Source organism: Python bivittatus, unplaced genomic scaffold (assembly GCF_059951505.1).
Source record: "Python bivittatus isolate LINGU-HERP-01145 unplaced genomic scaffold, Pbiv_v1 ctg000980_np1212, whole genome shotgun sequence".
In the NCBI taxonomy this organism is placed as follows: Eukaryota; Metazoa; Chordata; class Lepidosauria; order Squamata; family Pythonidae; genus Python; species Python bivittatus.
Window position 1 is genome coordinate 27,362,098 of NW_028277125.1, and position 15,293 is coordinate 27,377,390.

Consider the following 15,293-nt stretch of genomic DNA (forward strand, 5'->3'; position numbering starts at 1 on the left):
AAAGCTCTTGGGAAAAAAGGTTCATGTCATGGTTCTGTAATTATATTTAAAATAGAATATAACTAATTAATACATATGTATATTACTGAAATGCAAGTTTAAACAGATGTATTATTCATAATAAAGCAGCAAAGGAATCAACATGTCAGACAATATGTTTTGAAAAGCCTGTTACCAGGAAAATAACTGTACCTCTTTAATACCTTCTGGCCATATTTTTTGAAACTGAAAATAAATGTATGATCTTCACAAAAATGTATTTAGTTTGTGTTCCCAAGCTTATTTAAAACCTATTTGAAGAAAATACCTTTTCTTTCTGAAATACTGGAAGGAAAAAGTGAAAGACAAGTTTGCAAACAATGTGGATTTTTATTTTATATGCAAGCAGAGCCCCCTAGTGGAATATTTCTCCTCGAGTTCTGTTACATTATGTCACAATTTCATGATGTACATCAGTGTTTCTCAACCTTGGCAACTTTAAGATGAGTGGAGTTAAACTAACAGAATTACCCAGCAACCCATGCTGGCTGGGGAATTCTGGGAGTTAAAGCCCACACATCTTAAAGTTGCCAAGGTTGAGAAACACTGATGTACATCATACTAACATGTTTACTTGACTCTTCCTGGTACAGCAGAACAATGCAGAAGAATAAGTACAAGTAAAGAGCAAGGCAGTATGAGTGAATGGTGCTGCAATGATAGGCTTGCCTTTCAACAATGCAATTCTACACATTCTCAGAATTAAACAGTGAGACTTGCTCCAGGTTTAGTATAGGATTGCTGTCAAAGTATTAACACAGATCCAGAAGAAACTTAGACGTTGCTGAGGACGGCAATATTTAAAAGGTAGAAATAAAGCTGGGAAAATATGATTCTAAGTTGCTTAGCATTTGTTTACTTGTTATTTTATTGCTATTTCTTTAGCAGAGTGCAACATATAGATTGAATACTTGTATGCATGTAAATCTCTGCAATATTTCAGAGGACACCAGGAATGCCCAATTCTCAGATAGTGCATGGAAGCATGTAAAATGAAATGTGGACCTGTGGATCATTCAGCCCCTTCTCTCTCTACCCACCCCAGAATTCATCACAAATCAGAGCTGGAATTGTAGGTTTTAGAAGGGACATCACGATGTTGTAACAAAATGTTGCTGTATACAATTCTTTTTTTAGTGTCCCAATGAATAACGAGTTAACCTCAAATTTGTAATCACACAGCGGTACATAGTTACAAAGGTAAGCAAACCTCTGAACTAACTATTGTACAATCTCATGCTATAATGAAGAGCAATTAAACTGGATCCTAAATATAAATCTATAAATATAAGATAGGAAAAAATATCTTCACAATAACATTATAAACTTATTTCCTGCTTAATGACAATCATGCTCTTACATTGTAAAATAAAACAAAACAAAACATACTGTCCTTCTATTCTGATGAACTTGAGAAACAGCCTAGGTCCCTTATTCATTTCAAATATACCTCCAGAAAAGAATAATGCTCCAATTTAATTGTCTTCCTCCTAAAGTTAGATCTGGAAGATGCCATTATTTTTTTATTCCTTAGCAGTATCTATTTACCATAAACGTGACGATACCTTCTTTTGGCACCATTTCAGCTACTTGCCTCTAAACACAAAAAGAACAAGAAATAACTGACTAGTGAAAATTAGTGGTTTGCAACTGCTGTTATATAGAGCCCTGTAATAAGCAACACTGTGGAAGAGGATAATCACATTCTTTGGAAGAGTGCTTTGGACCAAGTATCACTTTTTAAATGAGTGAAGCAGACACGTCTTTTTTTCTTCCAGAGATCTCCACATGCATGTACATGCACAGCCCCTTCTCTTTTTTCCAGTGATGTGTCTGTTCATGTACATGTATGTAAAGACCACAGCAAGCAACTTCCAAAACAGTCCTGTGAGCTGGAAATTATTTGAACCGAGGTGTTTCATATGCAGTTCAGAGGACCATAACCATATGATTGAGCAGGAGTAGTGTTTTTTCCTTCATATTTTATCTGTAAGTTTTGTAGAGATAAAGAGCTGCCCATTTTGGAAAGCAGATGGATGAGATAACAAATTCTTATTACATAGCACACCACATTCTTTTGGGCTGTTCCTGAGCATTCAGAATAAAAATAAAATCTGTCTGTCTGTCTGTCTATCTATCGCATAAATTGAGATGTGGCATATCAGATCACTGCCAATATTAACAGGTGACTGCTGGCATATTCAGTTCAGCCTACATTGGTTTACCTATGCTTTGTGTATGTATATGTATGGATGTGTGTATGTGGACAGAAAGAGAATGCCCATTCCATCACATTTCTATATAATTATGGGAGTTTTTAAAAGCTAAAAAAAAATGGAATTTATGTTCACTATATGCATTTTTGTGTTCCAGCTTTGAACAAATGTTGAACTCACAAAACCTGAAAAAATTAAGTCTTAAGAATAATTATTCTGATATGCACTTCTCAGACTACAATATACATTAATTATCAGAGATATGGATCAAATTAAATTATCCAACTTCCCTAGGTGCCTATAACACTTGAATGTAACACATACATTCATTAAGGTACAGGAAATGTATTTATTTATTATTAGATTTATATCCTGCCTTTATTTTGTACAACTCAAGGCAGTGTACATAATATTCCTGCTTCGTATTTTCTCTATAGCAACAACCCTGTGATGCAGGTTGGACTGAAAGAGAGTACCTGGCCCAAAGTCACCCATCCAAAGTCATTTTGATGTCTAAAGGAGGACTAGAACTCACAATCTCCTAGTTTGTCATCCAGCTCCTTAATCAGTACCCCAAACCGGCTCTCAGCATTAATTGCCAAGAAGTTAATATATTCAACATGCAAAAATATAACAAAGTGCTCTTGGACTTTGCATGTTGAATATATTAACAAAAATTCTTTTTCTTGGAGAATTGTGTTTTGACATTCATAGTGTCAGACATGGAACAAGCATGGTACAAACATCACAGGTACAAAATATTGTTTTACATATGTCCTGGGCTATGTAAAGTAACATTCTGTTCCTAAGAAATTTAACATTAACTTGTTTTGACTATTGGGATATAAGATATTTCTGAGTTTATTCTCCAGGGAAATATGAAATAAATGTTACTATACAAGAGAAGAAAACAGGCAATTATCTGTGACTCCAGAGAGGTAGAAAAGGATAAGATTTGGACAGCTATAAAGAGTTTAAGGCCTGATTATAACTCTTTGTATTGTTGTTACACCAAGAATGACATCTGCAGTAGCTAACACTTTATAAAGAAAAAAACGAAGCAAGAATGAGATTTAATTCCTTATCTCTTCTTGCTTTTCTCTTGAACTCAGTGATTAGGTGGACAAATCCTTTCACATTCCATTTCTTCAGCTATTTTCAGTATGGCAACAGACAGCTGTTTCACCTTCCTTGGCTTTTTTTCCTTCAATATATTTTTGTTTGCTTCATCTTTAATGATGTCATGAATTTCAGTCCAGAGTTCTTAAAGCATTCTGTAATTCTATATTTGAACTATAGTAGAGCAAAAGACCTAACAACACCTATTTAATTAGGATTACCACTACATGTTAAAATAATAATACAGAGGAAAAGCTTTGATGCAAGTGAATATTTCCAATTTCTGAATCAAACCCATATTAATAGGATACAAATGTTCAGAAAACAAAAGGTTCTATGTGGTTTAAGTGTTTCATCCAAACTGTGTTATAAAATCCCCATGTTTTTTAAAGAAAAAATAATATATTCAGCAATTGCCAGTCGTACATAAATAACTGACAAATTTGTCTTGTAATTATTTAACATCTTTCTGAATTAGCTCTTATTTTTCTTTAAAGAGTTTTCTTCACAGATAAATGATTTTTTTTTCCTGATTGTGTAACAAATAGCTACAGATAAAAGCTTAAGGAAATGTTCTTTCATTTATTGTTCCTCTTCTGCTCTGAAACTCAGGGGCTGGGAATAATCAACACATTCTTCTTCCATGGCTAAATTTATCACTATCCTGCATCTCTTCAATAGTCCTCCATTTGTAAAATTATTCTCCCTCTCCAGGAAATCTATACATGTACTGGCATTAAAAAAAATGAACATCCAAACTTCATAAGTGCAAGTTATTTCCAACTAAATCTCAAATCATTAATGGAAGAATTAGTTCTGGAAAAAAATGAAGAACAGAAATAAAGTTCCTCGACCAATATTACCTTCTATGCTAGATTTGAGGTGTGTGAGGAAATAAACTTTGTATTGTTAGAATTATTTCTTACTAGTTTGTTTCTGAGCTGGGATCAAAGAGACAACAGGCAGTTGCATGAAATTAATTTCTTTATTCTTCACCCAAAAGCCAAAGCGATGACAGCAAGCTGATAGGTGGGTGGCCACGCTTGACCCCCTCCTTTTGATACAATATATAGATTTCTTTCAGCCTCTCCTTTAGTCACCCCTATTCAGTCACCCATTTCTCACCTCAGTATCATTCCATATTAGGAACTTCCTTCCTTCTTTCCTTCCCAGGCCCCTTGGCCATTAACTAAACACCTTTTCCCTAGTAAAACTATCTTTAGAATGTATACCTTATCTTGCTTCTATGGGTACAGTTTCTTATCTATCAAGGTTAGAAAGAAAGGACCCCAAGCTTACAAACTTAAAGAAAAGAAGGAAACAAGATGCAGAAATCTTTGATGAAAGCCTAAATCTTTCGATACTAAATATAAGAGAATGTGTGTGTGTGTGTAAATACTAAATATGAAATATATTTTTATGTAATTATATAAAATCTTCTATCAGTATAATAGGACCTACCTTATTTCTGAACTTTATAATCTAATTTTAGGAGTTTGAGTCTCAGATATTCATACATTTCCCAAAGAAGATATGAGCTTCTTTCCAGTGGAGAGCTATTCAGCAATGGCTGAACTTGTATTCACTGCTTAAGAAAAAATGCCTTATGCAGCAAATGTGGATTTAGCCACTGCCCATTAACTCCCCATATGGAGGCTTGGAAATAGGCTCCAAACTCTTCTTTCAGAAACTCATAAAATAGTTTCAATGATTCAAATCTAATGCTGAATTTCAATGCACTCCCTATGATACCATTGAAAGCATGATGTATTCCAGATCGCTTTCAATCTCCCCAAAGTCCAGCAAATTAATGCCTGTCTGCTTCCTCCAAGCTCCTCTCCACTACACTTAATTTTATGTTTTATGTAACTATGGCAGAGAAAGGAAAAGATCCAAAATGTACTCATTCCAATGGTATCATTGGAAGCAAAGATTTTATCCGTCCTAAATTTTCAAATGGCCATCTAACAATCCTGTGCACCCAGTTGACTGTCTTCATCAAGCCCGTTCCCCTATACTCACTTCTGTTTTTGCTCCAGTGAAATTTGGAAAGAAGGGAGTTTTTTCTCGTCTTCCTCATTTTTCATGTGCTTGGTATGCTTCTATGACTTTAGGCAAGCCAAACAAGTAATGTAGATTATGTTTTACTTTATCAGATGGTACCTTCCTATATATCTTTCCCAAGGTATAGATTAATCCCTGGGGAAAGTGTTATGGTCTGGAAACAGACCAGTGGAAACTAGACTGCTGAATCATTCCTTTCTTATACATTGCACTGTATTTTACAGTATTCATTCTCCAAAGAATTAGCTGTGGAAGACTTCCTGAAAGAGGGGAAGGGATGGGAACTGACCTTAGCAGGCACCCTTAAGTTATTCAGATCAGATGGACAGATTCAATTTTGGTAAGGCAGTGTATTCTGCTGCTATACTGTATACAGTTTTATAGATTATAATTAACTTCTGCATTGAGTCCAGAAGCTTAATTATAAGTAGTGTTGTGATCTTAAAATCAGTGTTATCTATACTGGTAGAGTTGCCCCACCAACAGTCTGGCTGCTGCATTCTGGACTAACTACAGATATTGAGTTATCTTCAAAGCAGTTCCATGGTGAGTCTGTTATAATTGTTCAACCACATGGTACCCAAGGCCAGTCACCAGGGCATCCTGGTTCAGGTAGGATCATATCTGTTGCACCCTCTATTTCAGGAGAGGACACCCCTCCCCACAAGTCACCAGCCAACTTCTTTGAGAGAAGCATACCCTCTTTATAGTAATTATCAGGACAAAAATTTTCACATACCCAGATCCTTATTGGCAAATAGCAACTCTCTTGGATTCATTTCATCTTGTTTTGCCCCATCCTGACTGATTCAGGCTTTCCAATTTGGCCCAGGATTGTGTCATCATCATACTCCTTCTCACCCAGAACCAATGATTGCCTCTCCCAGTGGTCACAGAGATTTTAAGTAACAGAGGAAAGCAGTGTGCCCTGCAGAACCCCACACTGGACCAGTCAAGATCTTGAGAGCTGAGTTGCCATCATTACTGACTGGAATGTCTTGCTTATATAGAAACAGAATCATAGTAAAAGTTATCCCCAACCCTTACAGACAGTCTAGCAAGATACCAGTATATTGTTCAAATCCAGGCCTTTGGGTTAAATAATTTAACCAGGGTTAGTGTGTTATTTGAGCACAGCCAGACAGAAGACACTGAAGTTAGGCTTGCTATCTGTATAATAAGATACTACTGCAAGAGAGGAGTTGCAGAAATAATTAACCAGTATTAAGTTTTCTTGCTTTTCTTCACACAGCAAGATGAGATAAAATATCCCTGGCTCAATGCTTTTGCGAATTCAGCCAGAATCCTTACTTTTTAGTTTATTGAGTTGTATAAACACAGCAACTGGATTAATTCAGTAACTCACAGCAAGGTAATCCATGGCTAAGCATGTTGTGTGAAGACAGTCTCCAGGGTTCCGCTTTAATGCTAATAAAACTTTAAAATTTAAAACAGTAGTGGCCACTATTTTTGACTTAAATTATAACAATTTTATAATATATTTAGTGCTTCTTTAAACTTTATTTTGCATATCTATCTATCTATCTATCTGTTTGCCATAGCAAATATAGTCAACTCCTCCCTTCCCAAAGGAAAAAAGAAAGCATTAGTGATGAAGCTTCAAGATAAAAAATGAGACAGGACAGCTTTAAGAAGAAAACAGGAAGTTGTAACGAGAATCCAGTTGAATTCTGAGCTGTGGCAGTGTGCCGAGAGGCTGCAAATAAAGCAGATGTGTTTGTTGTGCTTTTTTTATGCTGTCTAGACTTTCTTTTACAAAAGCAGGCATTCAGGATTTAACCTGTGGAGTTTTCTTTATTTTGGCATTTTTCAGCTATTTTGTTAAGAAAGTTTATAGAGTAGTGTGAATAAAGCAAGATGAAGTTGAGGAAATTGCAGTCAGTAAAAGATGAGGACCATTTTTATCATCAGGGTGCTGTGGAGCTGTTGGTGTTTAATTTTTTGCTCATCCTCACGATCCTTACAATTTGGCTGTTTAAAAATCACAGATTCCGCTTTTTGCACGAAACAGGAGGTGCCATGGTTTACGGTGAGTGTTTTCATGGAAAAAGCTGCGCTTTAGCATTTAAACTTTTTGCACAGAGTGCTTAATAAAACATTTAAACTCATGGGTGAATAAAATCTCAAACAAGAAAAATGCATTAATTTAAAAGTTGCAAGACTATTGAGCAGTAAAATAAAAAAAATGCAGTTCATCTCTTCTCTCTCTCTCTCTCTCTCTTTCTCTCTCTCTTTTCTCTCATATGAAAAGTTAGAAGGAATCTTGTCAAGGAATCAAATGTCATGCGCACACTGCCAACAGAATTGTTTTTGCTGAACATATTAAATTTCCAAACTAATTACTTACTGAGAACACTAGACTGATTTAAAGAAACTATATGTTTTAACAGTGTGATCAAGAGTATTGGATGACATCTGTCTATCATTATAACAGATGGTGGCAAATCAAGTCTTTATTAGAAGCAGGGAGAATTTTCCAGGGTTCAGCTTCATGGTCTGATGTAATTTCAGAAACCTGAACATTTGTATTGTTCTTGCTAGCTTTAAAAAAAAGACAGTGAAAAATGAAGATTCTCTGGATAGTTTTTACACCCTCTTGCCTTTTGTAGCTTACTTTTGAAAAACTGTTGCTGTGGGTTTCCTGTGTTTCACGTGGAAACCACGTGTAAGGATCTTCTTCAAATACCACAACTAAGAAACACATATTAAGTAATTATAAGGTGTTATGTGTCATCGTACAATTTAACATTCTTTTTTTAAAAAATGTGCTTATGTTCATTTCCCCTTGTGCTCAGAAAATGAATCTTTTGCAACCAGCAAGATCCCACTCACACAGTTAATTGGCCTTGATAAACCTATAGGATCAGACAGTCTTCAGTGTGTACATTATAACTGCATTTGTATGTAAGGAATTCAGAGCCCTGTCAGGATCTGTGGAATGTGCTGGTCTTTAAAAATGGTGGCTTGATTATGGCATCAATGGTGAGATTCGCTTCTCAGAAACACAGGGAATAAATAAATAAATAAATAATCATTTATTCAGATTTCAGTACCAATAAGTCCATAAAAGAAGAAAATAAAGTACACACATGTCTATGTGTATATGAATAGATACAAGCCAAGGATGGAGACTCTGGACCTCCAGCTATAGCTGAATACAGCTCCCAGAATGTTGCACCATTGGCCAGGCTACTAGAAGTGATATTTTATTAGTGTCTGAAGGAACACATGTGCTCCATCCGTATAAACAATATTCAGTAGGTGCATGTAAATAATTCACTAAGACAAAGTGCTCCTGTAGATCCACTCATTAAGAGTATGAAACATCACCACCAGTTAAAGATTTGCAAAGCTACTTTGAAGCTTTCCTGAAATCTTCTAGCTATGTGTATAAATGCCCCAAAGACTCTTCTATTGAAGAGGTGAAGTGTAGTGTCTTCTCTATATGCAAAAATTTCTACCGCTGCTTTATGATTTCAAGGAGCAGATCTAGAAGAGCACTTTGCTCCTTAAATGAGCAAATAAGCAAAAGTGAGTCTGAGAGAACAAATTTGAAAAGAACTAGGATAACAAATACAGGCCCTATGCTGCTCTTTTTCGGCATTGTCTCTTGTACAACATTTTGAAGATTCTGTAGAATAGGCCACGAGAAGGATTGAAGTATGTTCACTGAACACGCTCAGAATCTCCCTTCAGGCTCATGCTCAGTGTACCAATGGTGAGGGCTGATTGCCCGGGGATGGAATGTGCAGCTCCACAACCCATAATTTCCCCTTCCCCAGGTTAGCATCGACCATAATCTAGCTTTTCCAGCCAGCTCGGAGAATTATACTGTACTAGGGTTTGAGTATTTTTCCTGCTTCCTTTCATATAAGGTCTGTTCGGTTTGGCAATATATAATATAGATTCCAACATACCATTCCTCTAAGTCTTCAGCATTTGCTACTTGAAAATGCATGACCTGGCAGCATTACAGTGTACCAAGCATCCAGTAGTGTTTAACAATCAAGAAGGTGGTGCTGGAGCTTGGAGGGGATGGTTAGGTCAGAGCTTGCAAGCAATCATGCTAGACCAAAGGCTGAAACTTTTGGGGCCAGAGTCACATCTGGAACTTTGAAAGTCCATACTGGGTACATCCACAAAATGGATACCAGCCAGTCCAAGCCAGTCATGTATCAACACTCAAACTAAAGCCATTAGAATGCCTTCTGCCATCCTAATGGGATGTTAATAGGTCCCAGAGGCATTCATGCAAGCAAATATTTCATGTCTTTAATTCAAAGACAGGTGGGCAGGGAGCCTGACAGCATCAAAGGTGTCAGGGAATACATAAATGCTTGTAGAAACAATGTTGCCTCTATACACAACAGTTTGTGGCTGAGTTCAGGCACCTTGCTAAACCATGGTTTATTTAAATCTTAAACAGCATGGTTTCTGGATCAAGTCAAGTAATCTGGTTCATATGTCATACTTAATTAGCTTACTGACCAAGCTAACTGAATGCACATAATGCATTTTGTTGAAACTATATCATATTACATGTAGTCCTCGTTTAGCAGCTACAGTTTGGACTGGTAACTTGGTCATTAAGTGAAGCAGTCACTAAGTGAAAATGACTGTGCTTATGATTTTACATAGGACAACGCATACCAACTGACTGAAATGGCAAATATGTGACAGAGAGATGCTGTGAAGGTTGCAAATGTGGGCATGGATTACAAAGTTACTTTTTCATCATCATCATAACTGTGAATGGTTGCTGTCCAAGACAGTCACTAACAGGTTGGAGGGATGCATGTGACATCACCACAAGAGTGGTGATATAACAGGATCTAGCAGAACTGATAGTTTTATGTACTTTGTGGGTTTTTCTAAGGTTTAAAAGTTGGGAATGCTTCCAATGGTACACTTCAAAATCATCCAAAATAACTGGAAATGATGCCTCTGAAATTCAATGGCAAAATATCTGAATGTTTGCCATGGAATAAAGGGGGGTATTAAGGGTATAAATTGAAGTAGTTTGCCTCCTAGAGGCCTTTCACTTCCATCCTCTTCCAGACTTTTAAAACAAAGAGCACCCCACTGAAAATTCACCACTTTGGCACCTAATTTCAAGGGCATGATCTCTGTCCCTAGATGGTGGGTCACCACCATGGTCTTAGTACAATGTATTAATGGAACAGAAATGTAATCATGATGTCAGGAATATATTCATTCTGGAGTATTTTATGAGTCCTGCTAAAGAATAACTTTAGTGTAAATAAATTCATTAAAAGTTGATATTAAATAATTATTTGCAATTCACATCTATTATTCCACAATTATTCTGCTTGAATTATCTTTTAACAAAGGATTGTTTTTCATAAAAGATATTATCCTTTTTATTTCTTGTACCTCATTTTTTAAAAATAAGAATTCTCTTAGTTACAGTTGATAGAATTGTTGATATTCCACTATGTTGACTATAGAAATGTTTAGGCCTGAACATTTTTATTTTTCTTTCCAAATTCAACAAAATGAGTCAGATCACTGACTGTTGTATCCCCATTCCTGTCTCTGAAATATTCATGAACTTGATGGGGTTCTTTCACAATAATGGGAGGTAATGTAAGCAACCATTAACACTGGCTCTATTTTCAATTTTACACAAGGGAGATTTTATCAGCTGAATCCTCCTTTAGTTTGCTTCCATTGCAAGTCACTCCAGGAATGGAGCCCAAGAATCTATAAATATCACACAGCATATATCCCAAAACCAAGGGATCACACTTGATCCCCACATTTCTGAAGAATTTACTAGATTAATAGGAAAATATAAAATGACATATTTAATCTAATCCTATTGTGTCAGTCACCCGACACTTTTCAAGCAGCACTGTGACAGGTAAGGTTTCTGTTGAGCAGAGTGCAACAATACTCTTGTTGTGCAGAGTGCAGCAATACTTCCATGAAAATTGCCCAGGAAAAATACACATCAGCATGAGAGATTTACAAAATGCAATGTCCATATCTTGTTCTCCAAAGAAATCCAGCCAGAAAATATATACTAACTGGTGTTTATTGATAAAAAATGCAAAACTCCATAAAATACAAGTTTCATACAAAATATAAGAAAAAACACTAAACTAATTCACATGCTTTGCTTAGTCATAACAAACTGTTTTGCAGATAACGAGATGAAACCTTCCCATGAGAAAATCCTAACAGTTTCATCTTTAGCTAAATATCCTGGAGATAAAGCAGTAGTGCAAGAATGGCTGCTCTGCCATGTAAACTTCTAACTTCAGTCTGTTTCTTTTTATCAACAGAACCTTACACTGGAGCTGCAGAATGTGGGAAACTATAGCAGTGACCAATAGCACTGCTCAAGAGGTGGCCAGATGTAGGGATAAGCTTATAGCTACCGCTAGTGTCCAATCCACAATGTTGCTCATCAGTGGCCCTCCTGGAGCTCTTCAACTTTCTCACTGGGCCGGTGTTGTGGTTGCCCAGAATTTCAATGCTGGGGAATACCAATCTTCATGCCTTAGAAGTAGAATCTGAGATGGCTCAGGATTTCATAGCTTCCTTGCTGACCACGGGTTTGTACCAGTAATCTCAGCGCCATCTAATGAGAGTGGGCACACACTGATTTGATTTTCTTTTCAGACCAAATGAGATGTGATCTGAAAATGGATCAGATATAACCGTCTGTCTTTTGCCATGTTCAGATCTTTCTGGTCAAGCTGCAGATCCCCCAAGGGTGGTATACTTATTAGGATAATCTGCTCCCAGATGCCTAATTGATAGTTGTCTAGACTTTGCATGGGGAATTTCTCATTAACATGACAGGCAGCTCAGTTCTGAACCTGATTAACCTCTAGTACAAGGAGACAATCAGAGCTCTTGACAAGAGTGCCCCTGTGAGACTTCTTTTCACTTGCTGATCATATACAGCTCTCTGGTTCTTGGAGATAAAGTGAGTAAAAAGACACAAAGAGCAATTATGGCATAAAACTAGAAGTGTATATGACTGAGCACTAGTAATAACAGTGATGAAGCATATAATTTTTTTTCAATTTGTATTGCATCTACAAATTCACAACAAGCAGCCTCATTCCAGATGACCTGGACTCCAATGGGGAAGGATGAGGAGGACAAGGTGCCAGCAGGCCACTGTGATGTTTTGTGGGTTTCTTTGCAGATAAAATATTTGCTGAAAGTTAGACACCAATTGAGCAGAGCCAGGTAAATGAATGGGGCAACATCTTCTAATAAGAGCTAGGATTCTTTAGAACTTGTGGAACCCAAGGAAGTGGATAGGGAGATGTATAGAGAAAGTGAATGTAGTATAAGCTTCTCTGCTTGTGGATCGTGCTCATGCCCAACCTGGTTTCTTCAGACAGATGTGGGGAGTTAAGTCAGCTGGATTTGGAATATGATTAATGTATCCTTTCCTAAAGAGACCATTTCTCAATCCAACCATTCAGGACAACTTCCATTTAGACTCTTACTTTCCTCTATTGGAAAAGGTTGTTGAAAGGGAGAAGAAGAATCAGTTACAAGGGATTTTTTAAGGAAACAATTTATCTAGATCCTTTTCAGTTAGGATTCAGGCTTAGACATGGAATGGAAAAAGCATTGGTCATTCTGGTGGATGACCTTCACTGGGTTCTGGATAGGAGGATTGTTCCTCTCCTGGTTGTATGGGAAGTCTCAACAGTTTTCAATACCATCGACCATGGTATCCTTTGGGACCTCCTCTGAGGGTTGCATTTGGAGGCACTGTTTACTCCTACCTTTTTTGTGTGGAATTGATTGAATGATGGATGGATTAGGTACCACCAAACAATGGTTGGTACTGACTCTTAGCAACCACACAGGTTATACCCTGTCTAATGCAAGGTTGGGCAATGTATAACCTTTCAGATATTGCTGAAGTACAGTTCTGAGCATTCTCATAAATGGCTTTCTTATTAACAGAAATTGTACTTTGGCAAACTGTAGAGAATCATTTTGCCATCCCAGTTATGCTGCTTCATGAATAATTTGAACTCAGGAATAGAGGTGGAGGCTGGAGGCTGTCCTTAATATTTTTTATGAGGACAAGCATCACATTGGTTGAACCATTATGAAAAAGGGGGGTGATTGTCTTATGCAGGTAAGTGGGACTGGGATTTTCCATTTCTTTTCCTATATGGCTGAGTCATTCCTTTTTAGACTGCATAAAGCCTATTTAGGGTTACTCAATGATGTTCTTGTCTTTTGTATGACAAAATGGCGGGAAATCACACTCCTAATTTTCAGCTACTGCACCACTGAATTTTGGAAATGGCTTTCAATAGGGCACAATGGGTACTCTGCCCAGGACCTAATTAAGTTCCCAAAGGCCTATGGAATATTAACTCTGATAATGCAAAAATGAAAATGAAAATAGCTAAATCAAACATTATGATTTGTCTTAATTGAATTACTTTACACCTTTTTATTAAAATAAGCATTTATTGACAGGGATATGGATATGGGAGTGTCCAAGGTCCTTGAAGATTTTATTCTAGTACTTGCTTTGAGGGCTACAGAAGTGGGGGCTGGGGCTGCTTGCAGCCCTGACCTTTCAGTTGTCTACCCTAATTTCAGTGAATGTGAATGAGGATTTAGACTTGCTCTGTGCCAGCTATGTGACTGTGTGAAGAATTTGGGCTGGTATTTATTTTGTTTAGCATTATATTTGAATAGGGAATTCTGACTTAATTGCTCCTGTCACTATTATTAGTTTAGCCTAATACTGAAATCAAATACTTTCCAATTGGTTTAATAAAACTGCTTTAAAGGAATGATTTAACACTTTTTGCAAATGATCAGAGGGTAGAATAAAGTTGTCCCTGAAAACATGTGAACATTATAGAAAGTGAGTGGATTTGTCCATGCCTGATTTCCTGTTCATTCTCCACTTATCTGTAATTTTCCTAACAGAAGATATAACTGGTAGCTTGGCCACTAGCTTCCCAGGAACTTTATGGAGTCATTCTTTACTCCTTAACTCTCTCTTGTCCAAACAATATTTCTTCATGGTAATAAAATTGTAATTCTGTTTTTCATAATACAGTACTTTCCTATCTCAGAAAATAAAGCTGATCAGTCTTACTTTCACCAAGAGAATATAGTTCAGTAAATCTTTGTACATGGCAAGTTGCTGCAATGTTATTTCGAAAGTGCCCCTGAAATATATAGGCTTCCTCTTTTGCCTGTTATAATAACGGTGATTTTCTTAGTAACTGACACAGTCCAAAACCATGTGGATACAAGAAATGGGCTGAATGCAGACCAAGATATTTTCATGCAGACCTATAATAATCTTATTACATATGACAATAAGTTGAACTTTGAATCAGAAAGAAAGGGATGTGTTTTAAAAGTTGAAGTCTGTTACTGATCAACTAGAAAGAAAGCTTGAAAAGGAATACACTTTTTCATCTGGAGGTGAAATACTTGTACTTGATCAAAGTCAGAACAGAAAAGTACATCTGGAGTTCACTCACAGCACAACCAGTTTGTCTTTGGGCTGGGCCTTCCTTGCAATCAAAATATAAGTCTTATTTGCAAAGATCCCAATCCACAGGCATATTGTTCTATCATAAGAATTGTAGGAAATACATCTAAAATTAGTACAACTTCTATATTGATCCAAACTTCAGTATTTTCTTTTTTAAAACAACATCATGGAATAGAAATTTTATTTTGCTATATTACACAATTGAAACTTTTTAGAAAATTATGGGTTTGTCACTCATTTAATTCTGTAATTAAAGGAAGATAGGCAACCTGAAAGCAAAAGAAAGTATGTGGTGTGCAACC

The 15,293-nt window shown here is 36.6% G+C and overlaps 1 protein-coding gene across 1 annotated transcript in view; it reads left to right on the forward strand.

Moving 5' to 3' along the window:
* The first annotated feature begins 7,153 nt into the window (after positions 1-7,153).
* The window catches only part of SLC9A9 (solute carrier family 9 member A9), a 249,281-nt gene continuing 241,141 nt past the window's right edge, over positions 7,154-15,293 (forward strand). The window contains exon 1 of the mRNA XM_088131845.1: positions 7,154-7,488. Coding sequence (XP_087987971.1) covers positions 7,317-7,488 — 172 coding nt within the window. The 5' untranslated portion in view covers positions 7,154-7,316. The remainder of the gene's footprint in view (positions 7,489-15,293) is intronic.